This window comes from Leptidea sinapis, chromosome 40 (assembly GCF_905404315.1).
Source record: "Leptidea sinapis chromosome 40, ilLepSina1.1, whole genome shotgun sequence".
Taxonomy (NCBI): Eukaryota; Metazoa; Arthropoda; class Insecta; order Lepidoptera; family Pieridae; genus Leptidea; species Leptidea sinapis.
Window position 1 is genome coordinate 5,740,092 of NC_066304.1, and position 23,028 is coordinate 5,763,119.

General features: G+C 34.4%; 2 protein-coding genes across 2 annotated transcripts; both read right to left on the minus strand.

The window, feature by feature from the left end:
• Nucleotides 1–206: 206 nt before the first annotated feature.
• Nucleotides 207–14,694, minus strand: LOC126976430 (calcium and integrin-binding family member 3). Its single transcript, XM_050824760.1, has 5 exons — nt 14,613–14,694; nt 11,864–11,898; nt 10,441–10,558; nt 3,821–3,948; nt 207–1,098 (listed from the first exon to the last, which is right to left on the minus strand). Exons 1-5 carry the CDS (start codon nt 14,661–14,663, stop codon nt 861–863), a joined length of 570 nt encoding a protein of 189 aa, XP_050680717.1. The 5' UTR covers nt 14,664–14,694; the 3' UTR covers nt 207–860.
• Nucleotides 14,695–15,743: 1,049 nt separating this feature from the next.
• On the minus strand, nt 15,744–22,076 carry LOC126976439 (uncharacterized). Its single transcript, XM_050824769.1, has 3 exons — nt 21,969–22,076; nt 19,702–19,789; nt 15,744–16,949 (listed from the first exon to the last, which is right to left on the minus strand). Exons 1-3 carry the CDS (start codon nt 22,024–22,026, stop codon nt 16,817–16,819), a joined length of 279 nt encoding a protein of 92 aa, XP_050680726.1. The 5' UTR covers nt 22,027–22,076; the 3' UTR covers nt 15,744–16,816.
• Between the last annotated feature and the right edge of the window lie 952 nt (nt 22,077–23,028).

Below are 23,028 nucleotides of genomic sequence, written 5' to 3' on the forward strand. Positions count from 1 at the left end.
GCTCTATTTATGACGCCCAGTTTCTTCCAAACAAATTTGGTTTTATCTACTAGATGACCGAGATTCTGGTAATCTCGATATACTGTTTTATAAGTCTCTGTACCTATTTATACTTGTAAATACTTATAATTCATTTTCTCGATAGAGAAAAAACAACACAGTCAGTCACAACAAACAGAATTCAGTTACATTTTCTTGACGTTTAATTTATTACTTACTACAACCACGACTATTACAACATAACCAGAACATAATGCAACATAATAGTTATGAACTTCAAAATAGGTTTGGTACAGTCTATTTACTAAAAATTTATAAGAAAATATTTTCACTCAATTGATTAATATTATCACGAATAGTAAAACAATTTCATTGGGCTCTTATGTTATTTTTTTCGGCTTTTTTTTACACTCTTGTTTTCTCTTTTACTTGGTATTGGGGTGAAATGGATTCCCACGCGGGCAAACCACACCCAAGTCATTTAAATTTATTTTGAATGTATACCCTTCAATAAAAGCTTGTATATTAGGGCTACTTATTGAATATAGGATTTGAATGAAAATTCACCAGTTTCACCAGTGGGTGGCTCCTTTGCACCGAATGCCGGCTCGATTATGGGTACCACAGTGGTGAATATTCCTGCCGTGAAGCAGTAATGTGTAAGCATTACTGTGTTTCAGTGTGAAAGGCGCCGTATCTAGGTGACATTACTGGGGAAATGAGACTTGACATCTTCTGTCTCAAGGTGACGAGCGCAGCTGTAGTACCGCTCAAAATTTTTAGATTTCAATCTTGAGCAGTACAATTACCGTTAGCTGAACGTCCTGCTCGTCTCGTCCCTTATTTTAATAAAAAAAAAACTAGACTCTTATATGGAATGTCGAAAGGAAGTCGGGCGCGCGCACGACCACGTGTTCGAAGTCCATGAAGGAGAGTTTCCCATCGCCGTCCACATCTGCCTCATCCAGAACGCTGGCCACTATCTCGTCTCGTTCCGTCTGCTGCAGTTCCCCCCGCGTAAGCAGTCGCGCGGCCTCTAGCAGGTCCCCGCGCCCGATGTACATGTCGTCATCCAGGTCGTAGATACGAAACGCGTACCTGTAACGAGGTCCAAATAAAGCCGCTTTTCTAAACATGTCATGACGACCCCTATAGCCCAGTGGTTAGTGACCCTGCCTACTGACCTTGAGGTCCCGGGTTCTATGAATATATGATGAATATGAATGTTTGTTTCCAAGTCATGGATGCTTATTTGTATTTATGTATGTTTAAATAAGTATATTGTATTAAATATATCATTGTCTTGCACCCATAGTACAGGCTATGCCTAGTTTGGGCCTTTGGGGAAATATAATTTGTGTAAGAGTGTGTCAATAATATTATTATTATGTTCGCCGTGAAAATCTACGGTTAATTCGCAATGAACAGGCACGGTTACACCCTCAGTATGTTTATTCTGATAAATAATTGAAATAACTATTTCATACAAATTAGAGAAATAAATCAATGTTGAATATCAGAAATGGGATATTATACTAATTGAATTGGAAACGGAGCAATTTTGCCGAGCAATTGGCAATTAATGGCTTATCTTATCTATGAAGCTCAACCGATACACTCTACCCGTGGCCGATTTCACCCTCCCATTGTGTGAATCTGGCTTAAGGCCGCTATCCCAAGAAATCGTCAAAGTAGTGAATAATTGTGATTATTTGAAACTCTTAAATTATCTAGAAAATCATAAGAAACAAGAGAAACTGATTAGGAGGCCTACTTATTTATTTTTAGGCGACTTCGAAAAGGAGGAGGTTTTCAATTCGATTGGTATTTTTTTATGTATATACACCGATTACGCTGACATTTATGATCCGATTTCTGTGATTCTTGTTTCTTTTTTGAGGTTGGTATGGAATTTGAAGTCGGTGCCAAGCCAAATGTAATAGCAGGCCAAATGTACTCGCCACCCGTGCCATTGAGCGGGATAGGTTCGTCTAGAACCAAACAACCCAAGCGGGCAACACCGACTTCAACCCTATCAATAGGTGCACATACAAATAATAGTATTTTATTAATATTAAAGGTATGAGATTTGCATAAGAGGTGTATTAAATTAAATCTCTTTTATGTTATTTTATACTTTTGAGTTATTTAAGTCGGGTATTTTAAAAGTAGTTTTTTTATACTATTGCAAGTACACTTTGCCAGTGATGAGTGTAAAAATTTACAGCAAGATCTCAGCGCTTTGCTTATTAGGCATGAGGAAACTTAATACATCGCTAATTACTTTTAGTCGGAAAGTGAAAAGAGAAAAATTAAAATACTATCATAACATAATAATGGTAGTTGTTCGGTGGCTCTACCTAACTGAGAAACTGAAATAATAAAAAAAAAACATTGCGTGCGTACAAAATACACATGTCAGAAGTGAAACCTGCATGGTGCATGAACCTCTAAACTGCATATGAATTCTTGGTACGTGTTGCTAGGATGACACATGATTTCAACCGCTATGAAAGACATTCCTACCACCACTAATATATATAATAATATGTTCTCCTGGTGTCTATGTAGTAATACGTTGTGCGCTTGGAGTCAGAATATATTAAGGTATACTCGCGCCATACTTAAGACAATCTCTTTTTTAACTATGATCGCCTGGTACCAAAACATTGTATTATGCTTCCTATCTCATTATCTCCCATGATATTATGAATTGATGTGACTGCTCTTTTTACTGTCGCTTTTTCGTTTCATCGACTTTCAAATCACAACGATGATAAAGAAGTTTTCACTTCAATAGTATGCATATTTTTGTCTCATTCTTTGCCGGCTTCATCCTACACATTTTTGTATTTGTGTCTCTTACCTGTCGTTTTTTCCGTTGCATTCGGTTTGAAATCACAACGATTCTAAAGAAGTTTCACTTCAAAATTTATTACAATCACAATTTTTGAATAATATCCAATAGTACTTCAACACTCTTCATTATTTAACAATAGTAGTTGTATATTATTAGTATTCAAAAATAATTGAATCATAAACATGAAAAAAGTCATTACTACTTTGAATAAATATTGCCCTATACTTATAAAATATATTTTTTATAATATCAATTACGACAATTTTTACATGAAACAACTTTATGTATTGCATATTTATTTATTAAAAGTGTATTGTGGACATAATAAAAAAACACTTTTAAACCGTTGCGCCATTGTCCACCTAGAAAAAAAAGTTAGGTTCTGTAAACGAACCTTATTTACATAAATATAGATTTACCCCCTTATTCATAATAGTCTGCTAACTTAAAGCATTGCTAATTCTCACTCTGTCTTCTTCTATTGACCTAAGTCAGAATGAGAAAAACACTCCTAAGCGGCTGTTTAAAGTTAGCGGACCATTATGAATAAGGGGGATAATCTTCCCTAAAAAACTATTTTTACACGACTTTTATTAGCTTCACCTGTATGTACTTAAATTTGTTTGTAACCGATTCATTTGGCCACCATTTTGACCCACTTTAAACGGCCATATTTCGTTCATACTCCGTAGATTTATCGAGGACCGATTAGCAAAATAAGATTTTTGTTACTTTATATAATTTTCTATTGTTATATATTCATTTTAAATTTCAACTATTATCTTTCCAACCAAAGGAAAATAAAATAAAATGGAGATAAAACATTACATTATTAAATTCAAGATAGTTACGTATTTCACAAACATACTGTAGGCACATACGAAAAATTTCAATTTCTTGTATGAGACTTTTATGAGAGAGAATTTCTTTTATAAAACTCTTCTAAAATAACGAACATACCAAGCTTTAATATCCCGCGGAGCCGACTCGCTGAAAACCGACATCATGTCTAGGAAATCTTCGAACGTAAGGTTTCCGGAGCCGTCGTGAGAAAATACCTGGCAGATTCGACGTCTAAATGGGTTTTCCTGCGGGTGAAATGAAAACCATTTATAGTTATTTGATGCCTGAATGTATATTACCTACATTCTCTCCTCTGCTTTATGTACTTAAATTACTTTTGATTTTTATAATGTCGCTGATATGTTGTGATAAAATGGAGGTCTACCCTTCATAAAGAACTTTTATGCCCATAAACCTATTGGGGGTGTTTCTTGTAATCGAGTATATTGAAAATTATTTAAATAGTCTCCTTTTATTTTTTTTTTGGTTTGAGCTGATAGTCTTGCTACCAATGCTATAAATAAATTAACAAAAAAATGTCACTGATGAGCTCTAAAACTAGGGACCTACTTCAATATTATTATGTGAAATCTGCCAAGTGATCGGACAGCCTGGAGCTAGATTATGATTATTTTATAGCAATAACAATGACAGTACAATATTGTATATTTTATTAAAAAGAGCGCATAAAAGAATTCTGAGAGAGTTTCTTGCGCCGCTTCTTCTCTCTCAGAGCGCCATTTGTTTCCGAAGCGGTAGTAGTATAAGTAGTATTAGAAATGACATCAAAAAGAATTCTTCAGGAATCAATTTTAAGAAAAGTAATTGCTTTTTATGCTTTTATTCTTAAAATGGAGATGATGGATTTTTTCCTGTTGTTATAAGTATATATAATATAGTATTTTATTGGAACTCTGCATATTATTGTTGGTGTATCAAATGTATTGCTGATTTACTTATGAGTTTGGACTGCTTAATGTTAGCAAAGGTAGTTCTGATGTATTCGTTGGTTCAACAATCAATTGTCGTCCCAAATTTTAAGTAGTAAGATTGTGTCTTCGAATATTCAAAATATTATTTGAGTCCAAAAATAATCGCTCCACACCCACTAGGCTGTAACTGGGCAAAATTTGAACTTGGGTGCATATATTTTCTGATATTAGCACTTATATTTTCTGGCGAAAATTCTGCCATCGAATAAATAAAACTATTAATTTGACACAGAGATTCAAAGCCTGGATTTTTATTCAAAATGGTTTCAAACTTTTATGCGGCAAAGCCATTGGCAACGTGGCGTTCATTTGGCGGGTAAGATTCATTGTTTGGTGGATTCAATCAATGCCAAACCATGAGTTTCAAGCGTTTTAATACTTTCAAGTATGTGGAAAAAATGAGTGCAAATAACAGCTTTGTTTTTTCTCACAAACTGCTACCAAAACAAAAGACGCGCGGCGTAAATGCATCTTACCTAAGTTTGACGGAAAATATGCAATGAGCGTTGAGGATGGTTTAAATATGCAAATGCATATGCATATATGCAAAATCTGGACTCTACTAATTATGCTTAGGACAGGGTTCAACATTTACTCATACTCATAGAGCCTTGCATTAGAAGCCATGACGAGGACATTCCTAATTTTAATAATTTAGACTTCGGTAGTTACTATTGGAAGTCTATCAAATCGATTATTATTCGCTACAAACTATTAAATTGTTTCACATTATATTCTAAGTATTGTTAAATAAAGGAAATTTTATAAAAACAATGAGTTTTGTAAAGGAATGTGCTCTTACGTGGGTAACATAATATACATAATTCACTACAAATAGGTATATATTATACAAATAGCTCACCCGTCAGACGATGTGCTGTACATAATAAATAAAATACTGTTTCTTATAAATTTATCAATATTTATATTTAATCATTATTTTGAAAAATATGCTCCCTGTTGTTATGATGAAATTGCTTCACAACAGAACTGTCAAACCATGCGTCAATAAATTCTCTCATAGAAAATATATCCATACAAAACTAATATTGTAAATAAAAATAGTGATGGGTCCCAAATCGAAATTAAAACTATCCTATCTCTCAATATGGACTAAACTGCTCTCCCTGATGTAATCCCCATAAAAATCCGTTCATTCATCCGTCCGTAACTTGATTTTTATTAGTTGCTGAAGATAATCGTTCGTTTTGTACACTCGAAGATACACGCTTACCTAGAAAATAATGAATACCTAACTGCATTTAGTAACGGTTAAGAAAATATACTCTCATTGGATAAAATACCGCTACACATCAAATTGTAAACTTAATTCGTATAATTCGATTACAGATCAAAATCCAACCTTGTGGTGTAACTGAGACTTGGCGATCTGTAACTAAAGTTCCCTAATGATGTCTACCAGATAACGACTTACTCGATACACTGTTCATTGCTGACTTGTCACTTTTTGTTCAACTAGTACTTGGGAAGTTCTTGTCGTTACGGAACTTAGATATCTTCAAACCGATTTAACTGAAGAGATTAATGATTATCTAAATTGAAAACAGCCGCTGTATCGATCTTAAAGGTTAACAGAATTACTGTTGAGTAGTAGGAATATGGAAATAAGTGGAAGTGGGCAAATGAGACTTAACATCAAAAACTTATGCACATTATATAATAAAATTTGATCCCAGAAAATTAAAGAGTTCCCGTGGGATAACAAATAACTGTAAAGTAACTTATATTACTTAGTAAACAATATGGCGGTAAAGGAATGTGTAAGTATTATAAAATTTGAAAATCCCATAAAAGTGACGGGTTCCCGCGAGAAAGTAAAGCATTACAAAAATATAGCCCAGCATAGCGTCATTCATATTAAATCAATTGTGTGTGACGGACATCATATCCAACTGAGGCAAAAAGTGAGAACGACAGTTCATTTAGGTCAGACATAATATATAGGTACACCGATACAAACTAAACTTAATCTTACAACCCTGTGAAAATCTCAGCCCTACTTTCTACCTTTCTAAAGAAGTATCTACTAATATTATAAATACGAAAGTATGTAAGAATGTATGCATGTCCGGATGTATGGACCACAAAAATCTCAACCCTACCTTCTGGCTTTCTAAAGAAGTATCTACTAATATTATAAATACGAAAGTATGTAAGGATGTATGCATGTCCGGATGTATGGACTACAAAAATCTCAGCCCTACCTTCTGGCTTTCTAAAGAAGTATCTACTAATATTATAAATACGAAAGTATGTAAGAATGTATGCATGTCCGGATGTATGGACCACAAAAATCTCAGCCCTACCTTCTGGCTTTCGAAAGAAGTATCCACTAACATTATAAATACGAAAGTTTTTAAGAATGTATGGACGTCTGGATGTATAGATGTATGGACGTCTGGATGTATGTTTGTTGCTCTTTTATACGAAATGTACTAAATAGATTTTTATTGAAACTTGATAATTAATTCAATTGTGGGACGGGCTTGCGGGTGACCGGACGGCTTGAGGGGTTATTAGGCGAAGAGTAAGCAGAAAACACGCAAACATGGTGTTTTGAGACAAGTTTTCATATCCTTAAGTCTTATTTGTAGGTTGCTAATGCTTGCTGTTGGTTATAGTTAACATTGCCGAGCCTTTTAGAACTTCCACTTTTCTTTGAAGTTAAACAAGTTTTTTGTCATGGCGTGACGCATTTTTTTGGTACCTCTCTCATAATATTCATTTATTCAGAGTAGTAGTGAATTACGAGGATTGTAAGCATATAAACTGTTTTACACGCATATATTGCTTTGTTACATAGATGGCGGGCCGGCAGCGGTGAACTCATATCGCTCAAGGTCGCTGGCATTTTGTGTCGCCACGCCTGCAGTTTCTGTTAATTAGCATTTTCAATGACTATAATACAATGACTTGCGCAGGCGTTTTTAAATCGCAAAATCTGCATGTTTATGCTGAGTGAAATAAATCATTTAACATAATTTAGGAGCACATAGGAATATATTGCAGTAACTACCTTTAACTTTTGCATTACTATCATTCATCATATACATACATCCGACCTATTTGTCCTTACAAACTATAGCGTTTATAATACCTATTGGTGAAATCATCATAAAAATTCTAATTACAAATTAACATACATTACACAATAAACACTTATATCTGGAGAACGGCTGGACTGGTTTCATGATTTTTAATTTGTTGGATTTGCCTCCGTCCCGAATCGCAGAATAATATATAATCATTGAAAAATTTACGAAAAAAGAAAATATTATCTTTCATTTAAAATCATTATCACAATTTATAGAGGATAATCTTTTTTTATGGAAAAGGAGGACTAAAGAGTATATATACGCCAACTGGTGTTAAGAGATCACCGCGCCGCCCAGAGAATGTTCTCTTGCAACACCAGAGGAATCACAAGGGCATTTGCAGGCCTTTATCTCTGGATCTACTAAGCTGATTTTGAATATTCTGTTACGAATAGAAATTCAAATTTTTGTGAGTGTCCTATATACTTACACGAGAGTGGGTCAGGGATTGGAAATAATACTCCGCTTATAAGAACTAGTCTTTATTTGCGTTCACTTTTTCTGAACTTGCACTTCGCCGGTCTGCCGCTTTTCCTCTTGTGGGCGGCGGTACATTCAACGCGTCACACCGCACCGAACACTAAGTCTCTTCTAAGTTCTATCTTCTGCTTCTTGGAACACTTCCACTTTTACCTACTTCTTCTTTTTTTCTTCTTCTTCTTTACACTTTCGAATCAGAACTCGAACTGCCGAAGGCCACGCTTAGTACGGCTTATATACCCCCGGATCTGTTCCATTTTGAAAATGATTCTCCCATTCCATCTCTAAATTTAAATTGTACTAGAAAATTCTTTTAACTATTTTTATCCCGTTTACACATTTTCCATCCCTTTTTTTCTGTTCGATTTGATCCTGAACTTACTAGAAATTTCCATTAATTTACAAAACCCAAAAAAAACCCATTCACTGGTAGGTGTACCGAACCCGGGTCTACAGCGTCTAAAGTAAACACTTTTACGCCAAAGCTACGAGTATTGCTGACGGAGCTGTTGAAATTATCAATTTTTTGATGTTTGACAACTCTCGTCATGTACGTTGCTGCACGATATGACGTTTGACAATTCTCGTCATACACGTCGAAGCGTTGCTACGCGACAATACTATATACTAATCCAAAAATGAAAATACTTTTTCATAGTAGTTATATTTGTAAAATACGTCGGAAAAAAATCCGTCGAACCCTAAAAATAAATTATATGGCAAAACAAACAAGCATTAATAAAATTTTAGTGATTATAACATATTTTTTTTTCTTAGTTACAATTCTGGAATATGCACATTAGAATTTTGTGTATGTACATTATTAGTATTATTATTTAATCCAAAAAAAAGTATCAGTTAGTTAGAGTGAGAGAGGTGGAGCCTGCCAACCGATGCCATATGCGTGAGAGAAAGGGAAGCCTGACTTACGGTGCCAGTCTGTCTGGCTGTTATCACTTCTATAAAATAATACTGATACCAATAAGAATGTAATTTTTAAATTATTATATATCGTTATTGTTTGTTTTTGATTAACTTGTGGTTGGTTATTTTTCAGTCCCTGTATCATAAATAAACTCCAACAAAACTTCTTTAATAAGTAGGTATTAGAGAGACGACCCAAAAAGTAAGTTTTTAATTAAATTTTACCTCCGCGTATAACAGAGGGGACAGCGACTGGCGACAAAACACCCTATTAATGTATTGTGTAGTTGATACTTTTATATATTATACTAGCTGACCCAGCAAACGTTGTATTGCCGATATTAAAATCGCGATACAAAAGTAACTGTTGATCGTAGATGGGTGAAAATTTTAAGTTGTATGTATTTTTTAATGCTGACTCATAATCAAACAAAGGTCAAAAAAATAAAAAATAAAATTTCGTGTGGACCACCCTTAACATTTAGGGGGATGAAAAATAAATGTTGTCCGATTCTCAGATCTACCCAATATGCACTCAAAATTTCATGAGAATCGGTCAACTCGTTTCGGAGGAGTTCAAAGTTTAACACCATGACGCGAGAATTTTATATATTAGAGATATTCTTATTTCAATGTGACATTTCTAATCTCAGATTATTTCGAATCCGTTCTTATGATGTCAATCTTCAGTTCCAAATTCATGAAATATATAGTTATTCAAAATAGGACTTATAATCACTTATTCAACTTGAGAAGAGCGGGCGCAAGTAACTGCGGATTTCTGACTCTCTAAGAAAAAAGAGATTCACGCGATTGTATGAAACGTGCAGTCATTGATAGATTGACAGATGACGGATAGAACCTTGTAAAAAATGAAGATATACGAAATCCACTACGTTTTAAGCAACTGTTCGCTTTCAGACTAAGCCGGATTATACTACGTCGCCAATCGCCATACTGTAATTACTACAATTTCAAACTTATGTCAAATCACTGCACTGCACTAAATTTAAACTTTTCCTAAGGCAGTCTCGCCTCTTATTTCGTAGTATTTACATCCTCTTTGGCTGATATTATAAATACCAAATTTCTAGTTCTCGTTATGTGTTGACCTGTCATCTGTCATCTTTGACAGGACAGTATAACGTACTAGACGTAACATTTCAAGTCCTTTGCCGACAACCAATTCAGCAACATTCGTTACTAAGCAACTTCTTCTCATTACCTTCAACTCAGGAAGCTTCTCAATTTCTTCTACAGGAACGGCTATAGTATGTGCTTGGTTTGCTGTCATGCTTTTTGGGATTCGTTCCGGATTTACCTCCCTGAAGCGCTTGAACACTCTGAAGAAATCAAATAATTAACTATTATTTTACGAGTTATAACTTGATAATTACGTATGCGTGAGAGATAAAGATCTCTAACGAAGATACAGCAAGAAACAAAAAGAAAGCGAATCCATTGTTACTCTATCCAATTTTGTTTGACAAGTCGTAAATAGTCAGCCACGCTTGGAATTAGCTCCTTAATATTTTGAATACTAACGCACACATTGAGAAGACAAAATTGGTCTCAGTCTTTCGGGCTGTCAGGTTGACAGGTTGTCAGGGAGACTATAGGCATTATAATATATATTATATAAAAAAGAGAAACCATAGATTATTGCACGGATGTAGTCAGCTATCGTTCAAAGTGGCGATGATTTTATTAGATGAATGGCAAAACGACTAATTGCCATTCTTTTAAATAAATATTTACAGTTTCATCGTTTCACAAATGATTATAATTACAATATAAGTGAAGCGATTTAACAAAAATACTCAAAACAACATGACTTACACGAGTATGTTAAAAAATCAAAAAAATTGTATATTTATTAACAAAACCACAAGATTTACTGATTAAGTAAATGGCCATTAAGTAATGGCATCCCACTGGCCTGTATGAGTACCACAAGACAGGCTGTTCCATATGTTTGACAGCAAAATTTTTGTGCCTATTTGAAGCGCCACTAGCGAGCGTCCAGAGAACAAATTTTAAGGTGTAATACAAATGGCTGTAAAGGAACGTACAATACTCTGAATTATTTTTGCAATTTGAATTAATTTCGTTCCTTTTCCGTGTTATTTATACTTCACCAATCAACGTAATAAAGTACACACTTTTTGTTTTGTTTATAGTATCCCACCATCTATCGATGTTTGCTGAGATTATCATCACTAGTTTTAGTACCGCAGACTCTCGCTACATGGCCAACAGCGCCAAAATGGCGAATATCAAACTGGCACTTTGACAGCCGCCAGTCCAGTGGTATATAGTAGAGGTCAGTGATGCATCCACACACACTTTAAACCTTAGATAATTTATACGTCTAAATAGAGTCTCTTACTGTTAGACAACCGATAAAAACAGGCCCAGAATATTAGTTTAGTGTGCGTGATAAGCTTCGTCTTAAACTCACGATTTGTATGACACTTTGTGTTAGTGTGCGAGAATTGTTCAAAATAGAGGTCAGTTCTAAACTCAATTTTTTTCGACGTTTTCACAGCTGTCATTGTCTATCTAGGCGTATTAATGATCTAAGCTTTAAATTAATAAAGGTTGGTAGTATAAGATAAAGAGAGTCATCTAACGAATGCAAAACTCACCGCAATATTTCCTTCCTTGTGAAGAATGTACAGTCCTAGTGAAAAATGTAACTGCTAAGATAAATTCATAAAAGAGATACGTGGGATACTCTAAGAAATACAATAAAACATGTCAAATATTAGAAATAATTAGGAGTCATCGGTTTCTCCAAATATCTCGAAATGCTCGGGGAGAGAACGTAATAGCAAAATCGCTATAATTTATTGGTATTTCTACTAATTTGTGATAGTAAGTAAAGATTGTGTTGTTTTCTGAATGCTACAATAGCAAAATACAGGCAATACTCCATTTTCCTTAACAAATTAAGAATTTAACTTTATTTATTTAAGTATTATTCAAGGCTTGGAAGTGGCTATAAATTTAACTTTACCGATAGATTAAAACTAATTATCATCGGTATTTATCTGTTGTTTTGTTTGTGCAAAGTTGTAAAACAAAATATATTATTACCTCTGAATATATTCTTGATAATCTTACACATATACTAGCTGACCCAGCAAAAGTGGTATCGCCGATATTAAAATCGCGATACAAAAGTAACTGTTGATTGTAGATGGGTGAAAATTTGAAGTTGTATATATTTTTAATGCTGACTCATAATCAAACAAATTTAAAAAAAAATGTCAAAAAAATTAAAAAAAAAACTTGTGGATCACCCTTTACATTTTGGGGGATGAAAAATAGATGTTGTCCGATTCTCAGACCTACCCAAGATGCACTCAAAATTTAATGAGAATCGGTCAAGCCGTTTCGGAGGAGTTCGGTCCCGCATACCGTGACACGAGAATTTTATATATTAGAAGATGTAAATAGGCACATAAGTGAATTTGTTAGAAACTGTCATAACCATAAGTCTAGTTAGTAAGTCTTTTGTGTGGCGATGTAGGTATATTCTTTTACCACAAGATTCCAGAAAATGTTTAAAACGTGTGTATTACGAAATTCAAAACAAATGTTTAAGAAAATCGTTTATGTGGTAAAGGTTACTATAACATAAATGACTTTGTTAATATGCCACAGACTGGGAAACCGCACTTCAATCTGTAACAACAATGCTATCACTATATACTACCCACCCAGATGACAAACGGTGAAGATACCTAAAAACCGTAAAATTCGGTTGAAATCAAATCAAAATAACTTTATTCATGTAGGTCACGGAAATGACACGTTTAAAATATTTTTCTATAGAATCTACCGCTACTTCGTAAAGGGTTGAGCTAATGAGAAGAAGTCGCAAGAAACTCATTGCCACTCTTTTATATCAAGATTTACATTTCCATCCATTTACAAATCATTTCAATTACAATATAATATGTAAAATGATGCAACAAACATACTTTAGGTTAGTGTTATAATAAACCGAATGAAAGGTTCTTGAAGTACATAAATGTTAACCGTTTAGAATAATTTTCAGTTTCCAAGCCTTGATTGGTTTAACGGGTTTGCTGCGTCATAAAAAAGGTTGACCCAAAACAGTTAAAAGATTTACCTTCATGCGAACAAAGAGAGAAAGAAATACCTAGAAACCGACGGGCGTGAAAACTTGTAAAAACGCGTTTTCCCAGAAATAAGCACTATATAGATTGGTTTATCGCCTACAATAGCCCCCCGTGTAGTAAATTTCATCCAAATCATTAGAGCCGAGATACGAAAAATTTATTTACCAAACTTTCTCGTTAAATATTTCTTTTTTATACATCTTCCTTCCATATTCGGGAATTACCCTTATATGTTGGTTATCTAATACAAGGGACGGAAGATCGATCACTATGAAAATTCATTTATCATAAATACGTAAAGGGATTCGAACTTTAGATCCATTATTTTTAAGAATAATATTGGGTAAAGGATGTTATAAGTTTTGGCATATTGAAAGTTTACGTAGAGAAGAATTTAATGTTCAACCATTATTTACGTTAATTTGAACAATTTTTACGAGAGCTAATTTCTTCTGCTGTTGATGAATACATAACCTCATTCATGTTATATTTTAGAATCATTCTGAATTATGGTTGAATTATTACCTATGGGTGACCTAAAGTTATAATAAATATGATAGAGTAAACGTAAATATAAGAAGATAAAGGTAGAAATTTTGGCACTTGCAATAATACTTCCTGTTTAGGTAAAATTATGAAATTGAAAATGAAATTTTAATTTAATATAACAGCTTAATAACGCTGTCATGAAGTCCCAATTGGGACAAATAAAACGCCGCAAATGGAGCTGGATAGGCCACACACTCCGGAGGGATCCCAACCATATAACAAGGCAAGTCCTAGATTGGAACACACAAGGAAAACGCAAAGGTGGCCGTCGAAAGCAAACCTGGCGGCGGACTGTCATTGACGAAGCGAAGGAGATGCACTGTGGATGCCCTCTGCCCCAGCTAGGGGATACAGGAATTTAATGAATGAATGAATTGTGTAACGCTTTCAGTTATTTTAGCTACTTGTATGTCGGTTTAGTACAACTTTAAAATTTTAATGTTATGGATGCTAATGCCTAAAATATTCATTATAAAATAACATACACAAAAGAGATAAGAATAATTTCAAAAATGTCTGGTGGATTCTGATTCTCGTTAAATGATTTAAATCTAATTTGGAATAAATATTTTAGAATCCGAATTCAGTAGAGAAATTTCAATGTAATTTTATATTCTCTTTGTTCCGAACAATTTTCAGCGAGTGTGAATTTTGTAAGTACATTGTAGTACACTTGAGAATCTTGTTAACACTGTACCTGGTAGTCTTCAAGCTGTTGCTCCGTAAAAGTCACTACCTTGTTTCCCATTCTGCGAAGAAATAATGAGAATTGTGTAGTCCGTAGCCTCCACAACTAAAAACTGACGGTCATAGGTTTATTGTGAACCTGGGTGTGACAGAGATAGAGTAATGCAACCATAGAGACTGCAGCATTGATCACTTTCCGAGTGAAAATTCGATTCGTTCGAATGATAGCTGTGTTATAACATTGTGTTGAGACAAGGGATCAAGCTTAATTTTAAGCATTATTCTACTACAGTCAGAGTCAAAGTCATACGTGGTGTTTGACGTGATATTTATTCAAGTAAGGAGGCTTATAAAAACCATTTCGAAACTTCAACTAATTAATTAAAACAAACTTATAAAAAAGAACATGACATTTATATTTGAGTTCGTCTTTACCTACCTATTATATCTAAGTATATGAATAGAATGATAGAGGTTTTCATTTGTATCTTTTCAGTTGTATCGGAAAACCTATTGCTAAAATATATGTCAGCCTATTAATAAAATAAAACAAAATAAAACAAAACAAAACAAAGACTTCGAGCCAAATGGCCCTTAATTAAAAAAATACGATATCTTCATAGTTTGATATGAAGTTATTAAAGTTTTAAAAAACAACCATTTCAAAATTATGTAGACAATGTGCTGCAATTCTAAATTAAAACGTTTTCTTGATCAAACGTCAATAAACATTTTTCTTTCTTTCTTTATTACTTTCTAGTTTCAATAATCACATATTTTGTGTACTTAATAACAGTATTTAAGACAAGAACCTTAGCTCCTATAGTAGAAAGTGAGGAGCATCCATCTACCTACATAATACATAATTTGAATATAATTAAACTGTTCCATTATTTTCACAAAATATTTTATAATTAATCTGTCCACTCTGTATACTTCTAGTCTGTGTCGTGGGGGTCGGTTTCGCCGCGCCCTCGTCTACTCTAATACCGAATCCCATTTGTTAATTACGCAACATTTATTAGATTTACATGATAATTGTAAGATTTATGCAAAGAACAATTAACACGTGTTTCATTTCTGATTAAAACAATACATTTCAATATGTTGAAACTTTTTTATTATATTGAAAATACACACAATAAATTTAAAATAAGAACACACAATTTTACGCATAAAGTAACTTAATGAATCCTGAATAATGCTAAAGCAAGATATATTGATTTCAGATGGGCTGAAGAAGCTAGGCATTACGTAGTTTTAATGCCTACCTTCTGGCTCCAGCACCAGATAGCTAAAGGCCAAAGAAACTTTAATCAAATAGGTTTAAACTAAGCGCTTTTGAATTCACCTTATCTTCGGGAAAAGTAGAGCTCGTGAGAAGAACATACAAGAAACGCCCACTCTTCAATCAATAGAGTATTTCAATGGTTGTAATATACATAACAAATTTGTTTGTAAGGTGCTGCATTCAATATATGAATAGCGCTTAAATAATATAAATTATTTCATTAAAAAAAAAAAGAATAAACTGTATAAATATAAATTATTGTATATTGGTTGCATCAACCTATTCAGCTTAAATTCATTAGTATAAGGATGCTTCGTGAACAGGTCTACCTGGCACCAAATCAGCACCCGTTCACGAGTTGACGTATGGACTAGTCATCGATCCCTTCGCACATATTTGACGGAAGAAGACCACCCGGCAGACGACGGCGTGGGCAATTCGCAAATAAATCATCCAGTGCGCATGACGAACCATGTTGTACCAAATTATTATTTATTATATAATATATTTATTACACATTATCATCTAAAAAAAGGTATTAACATAGTAATACTAATTTGAAAAATAAGATATTATTAATATAAAATAAGATATCATATTATATATTTCGAAGCATTAGAGTGTTCCCAAAATTAACAGAATCAACTTCGTTTACTAAGTGCATCATTACCAGCAGCAGATTTTTTTTATTGGCGTTTCTCAGGGACACCTCTCATTAGCCAGACTCTAAAAGTAAGCATCCAAATATAAATTCACATAAACTGTAATAAGAAACACATCATTGAATCCAATTTTCTAACTCAATTACAAAATTGCGCAGACAAGCTTTGCCAATCTCATTGCCCATATCCTTTGACAATATCATGTTGGTTGTCAGTAGTTCTGTCTTCATGAACCTTCACAATTTATTTTGTAGCTATACGCTAAGCCCATCCACCGCATTCTAGATAGCAGATTGCTTCCGATTCGAAATTATTGTCTGACAGCGGAGCGGTGCCGCAATACTCCGCCCAACGAATCATTCGACAGGATCTCTTCTCCCAGTTGTAAAAAAATCTGTTGGTAAATAATTAATATCTTCAAACTACTGAAGTACGTTTCAAATAGCCTAAATACAAGATCGGATTTGGTACGGCCGGACCATCAGACGGTCCGGTCGGCGCCTCGCACCAATCGGTCCGGCGTCGTACTTGGTCCGGACTGTAATAATAATAATTTTGTGCAATGGATATCGCGACATACCATCGAATATGGTTCGCTAGACCGAGTTCGATGGTTTGGCCGAAATCCGATCATGTTAAGCTATTGCATAGCTTCTATCGCGGGCCTTGAGCGTGGGGACCGAATCTAGAAATTCCGTAACGAAAATAACCTAACACTTACTTACTACATGCATATAGATATTTCGGCACGCTTTTTACAGTTGCCGTGGAACAGCGGTAATCACATATGCAGAAGGTCCCAGGTTCGAGCCTGGGGTACATCTTGATTTTTTTTTAATTTCTTTATTTTATTTATCACGTTTTTTAATTTTTATTATTTTGACAAGCATTTTTATTTAGTTTCACCTGTCCCGTTGTCTGTCTGTAATCAAATCTTGCAAGTTAAATTTTACTCAGTTCCCGTTTCCTTTTTTTAAAATTAATTTTATTAAAAAAAAATACTGCATAAATAATTATAATTGCATAAGTTGATGAAAGATGCTATGCAATAGCTTTACCGCGGCAGTCCCCGAGTGCCACACGTCTTTTTTTATTAGCTTAACCTCCTAAATTGGCGTCCCGAGATTTTATGTTCACATCTTCAAGCACTTAGTTTTTTTCAGTAAATTTTAAGATGTCTGTCACTATTATTACTTTTTATCTTAATTTTAAACTTAATACACTTGTATTTTTAAGCTTCTTTTAATCTAAAAAAACTTCAATAATTTTGCTAAAAATCAGCGGGACACGTGGTCTAGAAGTTGAAGGAATTTTTAATTGCACATAATTTAATCACAATCCACTTACTACCTGTTTATCTATATATATAAAAGAGATTTTTTTTGTATGTTCCCCAATTACTCCTAAACTATTCGACCGATCTCAATGAAATCTTTTGTAATAGATTCGTTGAAGCACAAGGAAGGTTTACATATATAGTTTGTCGTGTCACGATTCCACCCACGCATTTACCACATCTCTCGAACCGTTTATTGACAGAACAATGTCTGTCGGGTCAGCTAGTATTCTAATAAAATATTAATCTTATTATTGTATTAAAAATTAAAAGCTTTGTTAATAAAAAAAAATACGCTTGTTGGTAGTCATCAGTAAAATTAAAAGCAAAAGAGCATAAATACTATTAGAATGAGATTATGGGTAAAAAGACAAATTTGTAAACTGCTGAAAAGAGTCCTTTCTTGGTAACCAGTCAGCTATTAATGCATGAATAAATCGTATACAGGTTGATACGATTGTAGAACCTTTATTTGTCATTCAGCTTTAAGGGTCTTTTGTATATATGAGATCAGTTATATATTATTATTAGTTGTGTTATTGTTATGACATTCACAGAGCTGTTTTCAGTTTCGGCGAGATAGCCTATGCTGTATATTATGTCGGCCGATGGTTGGATTGGCCACATCATGATATGCCAGCACATCATGATCTAGCCATATTACACCAGCCATATCGTTCAATGCTTAACGTTTGATGGTTTCGCCAGCGACACTTGGGCATATCGTTTTCACCTCTTCAGTACGAAAAGGGCGCTATAGCTACGTGAAAACTCGCAGCAAAAAGCATGAGTCAATGTGATTTAAATTTCGAACCCCACGTGACCATACATTCGGGAATCACTCCGCGTTTAACAAATAAACAATGCGATCCGGTGCGTTCCGAAACTCATTTTAGCCTAGCGTATTATGTCATTGTCACAAAAAAATATTATTTTAATTGTTTCTTTTACTATATTATATAACCTATAACACTTTTCTCGCTAGTCGAGGTGAAAAGTTGTCTGTTTCACACGAGAGTAAATTTTTTTGTCTCGTGCCTTTAAATCACTTACTATTTATATATTAAATCACTCGCTACGCTCGTGATTCAATTCTAGACTACTTCGCCAATTCGTGATTTAAAGTCAGCACTCACAGCAAAAATAACTTTACTCACTTGTTGAACAAATAACTATTGTGTAGGGTGTCCAAGGCCTTAAAATTTGTGATTATATAAAATGAAGGTACAAAGCCGATAGTGCGAAGAGAGCGCCACCATCACGATCGGAGCGAAATGCAACAACTTCACGATCGGCCCAGTGATCAGCTGGCACTATACAAATACGTTGTTGTCGTCGATCCGCCCGACTTTTTACTGGGCACATCGTGATATGGCCGGCCAAATCAGGAAGTGTCGGCTTTTAAGAAGCGCTCAGGCATATCACGATTTGGCCAATCCAACGATCCGCCCACGACATATATATTGTACACATATAAAATTTGAAAACTAAACTTTGAATTTTTTTTTACGAATTATGCCACAACCTGAGAGTTGAACAAAGCATACAAGATTTTATGACGATACGTCACTCGAACGGGTAGCTCAGTTGGCAGAGCCCTGACACGGAACGCCAGAGTTCTGAAATTTTGTTTTCAAATTTTATTTGTGTATTAATCCTAGAAGTGAGGGTTATTATTATATATTTATACTATTATATATTAATACTTTAAAGATATAACAAATAAATATTGTATTTTTTTATTTTTCAGCGTTGTTTAGATAAATCTAATAAAACAAAATTTGGGAGATTTCACTATAGATCTACTTACCTGTGGGTATGTGCCCATCGGTCTTTCGACATGTATTCGATTACGCACCATTTCATTTTTGGGTAATGCTTACAGATATCCGGAGATACTAGAATGAGAAAGTAAATTAATTTCAATATGCCATATGAAAGACTATTATAATATCAATTATGAATTACAAATATATTTTCGTTATAATTATAATGTAAAGTCAGCTTTTTTCTTTCAGAAAAAGGTTAACAGCAAATCTATTTTAGCTAAGCCCTTAAGTTCTACAGCTGTCGCTCGGATAAAATCTTCGACAATAGGACCTCAAATATAATCTTGTATTCTGCAAGCAACCGTCTAGAATAATCTGATATTCGTCTATTATATTCTGTGCGATTCGATATCAGGATATGAAGTTAATCCTAAATTGTCGACAAATGATACGGCCTATCGCTTTATCATACTTGTTCATTGTTTTCATTGTTTTGTTCACTGTTGAACAAAAATTATTTTTGTTGTGTGAAAGATTCCGCGCGTATTATAGTGATGAAATAATAAAAATGATGCTTTTTATTATTTATTTCCAAAATTCCTTTTATGAAAGGCATTTGTTTTTTCAAATATTACTGACACTAACTAAATTGCCCCAAACCTGAATCCTGATTCGTAAATAAACATCAATTTTCATCATATAAATTTTTGCACCAGAGATTCGAACTAGTGTTGCACATCAGCAATGATACTCAAAGGTTGTGTGTGAAGTTGAACAACCCCTACTTGAGAAAAACACACCACAGGCTCAAAAGCGTTGCAACCATAGACTAAGATATATTGTTTAATACTCAAAGTACTAAGGATCTATTACCTGGCAGACTGTTTCAATCAGAATCGGTTACAGTAAAGAAAGGACAGACGAGCGTACGGATCACCTGGTGTTAAGTGATCACCGCCGCCCACATGCTCTTGCAACACCAGAGGAATCACAGTAGCGGTGCCGGCCTTTAAGGAAGGTGTACGCGCTTTTTTTTGATGGTACCCATGTCGTTTCGTCCAGGAAACACCGCACAAGGAAGCTCATTACACAGCTTTGTTGTACATGGAGGAAAGCTCCTTGAAAACCGCACTGTGGAGGATCGCCACACGTCCAGATGGTGGGGATTATATCCTAATTTGTGGCGTGTCCTACGAAGGTTGAATTCGGCGGCAGGAATCGGTTGAAACAGCTCTTCGAAACACTTCCTGCTATAAATGCGGTAGAAGGCACACAATGAAGCGACGTCACCACACAACGCAAAGTGATCCAGACGTTCACAGAGCACTAGGTTTCCGATATTTCGAGATGCTCTGCGTTGAACGTGTTGAAATGGATCGAGGTGATGCTGGGGTGCGCCAGACCAGAGATCACAGCAATACTCCATATGTGGCAGGACCTTCGCTTGCTTCGATAGATTGCTTTCGGTGTAACATTTGAACAAAGGCTTGCCTTCCACGACCATATAATAAAAGTTACATAGAGTCACGAATGAACCCACGACCTGAGAGTTGAACAAAGCATACAAGATTTTATAACGAGACGTCACTCGAACGGTTGGCTCAGTTGGTTAGAGCACCGGCACGGAATGCCACGGTCGTGGGTTCGAGTCCAGCATCGTTCATAAAATTTTGTTGTTTTTTAAATTTTATTTGTGTATTAATCCTAGAAGTGAGGGTTATCACTTTAAATACATAACAAATTGTTTAGATTACCAAGAGCGACATCTCATGTCAATTTCCTAATATGCAAAGATTTTATAACGAGACGTCACTCGAACGGTTGGCTCAGTTGGTTAGAGCACCGGCACGGAACGCTACGGTCGTGGGTTCGAGTCCCGCTACGTTCATAAAATTTTGTTGTTTTTTAAATTTTATTTGTGCACATTGAGTCATTTATGAGACTAGGCTTCATGTTAATGCAGGTATATTTGTTGCTATAGAGAGTCCACCCGCCAACGTCGCGGGTAGCAGCTAGTATGCAATTAAAACAAAAATCAACAGCCTGAACGGAATAATAAAATAATGTAAGCCAATTTATGGCATAAATTGATTTATCATCAATAACAAAACACAAATTGATGAAATACGTGCAAAATATGAATTAGTGAACATGAGCAATACATTACGCAATTATTTACATTGCAAATAATATTTAATACGTCACATATTGTTTATATTATACACTAACACGTTTTACAGAGAAAATATTAATCTACTTAATTACACTATATCTTACAGATAAGAGAAAAACAACAATAATTACTTACACGCCTCTGTTGTGTAACTTGAGATACCGATAACAAGAAATATTTTGTAAACCAGCATTTCTGATGAATATTCGAATTAAATTAACTAATATACAGTGTACTACATATTACTGATGTCATATTATATCTGTTTCACGAGTGCGATAAGATTGTTTTAAATAGTTATAACAGATTTTATGGACCGATGATTGCATAGACACATCGTCGATTTTGTTTAATGTTTTCTTCGTTTTTGATAATTCTTCCTATGGTTATAGTTTGTAAAGTGATAGTGATAGTCACTGTTAACATTAAATGCTGTTTAATTTGATGTGTAATACCCGGGATTAACTTAAAATTAATTTTGAAGAAGAATAACGTATTCCTTTCTTGTTGCTTATTTATGTGGTAGCTCTTAATGCTGCTAAAATATTATGTAACAAATAAGTGTATCTCTCGAGTTCGTAATAAAAACAGAAAGACAAGAAACCGGACGAGAAGACAATAATATTACTTTGAACGAAGGCACTTTTCATTTAAACGAGTGCATAAGCTTTATTAACCGACTTCAAAAAAGGAGGAGGTTCTAAATTCGTCGGTATGTTTTTTTTAATGTTTGTTACCTCAAAACTTTCGACTGGGTGAACCGATTTTGATAATTATTTTTCTATTTGAAAGCTGGTGCTTCCCGTGTGGTTCCATTGTAATTTGGTCCAGATCTGACAATGGCATCCATGAGAAAACCATAAAAGTTTTAAGTTTGGTTAGGTAGTCGAATATGATGAACAATGGGACTCCTGAACGACTTACAGTAAGGGTGCGATCTGTGGCAGAATTTTAACTGCCTGTAATCAAATTGCAAAGCACTTACGTTCATTGCTGCATTGAAAAATTTAGTATATCTACACATATTTAGACAAATTGTTAGTTAGTGTACTACGAATTCACTAAAAATCATAAAAAAAATAATTACAAAAAACAACCGACTTCATAAACACTATTCCAAAACAATAGATATAATGTGCTCTAAAAAGCATAAAATAATTGCTTTTTTTATGCAATCTAATTAATTAATCTAATT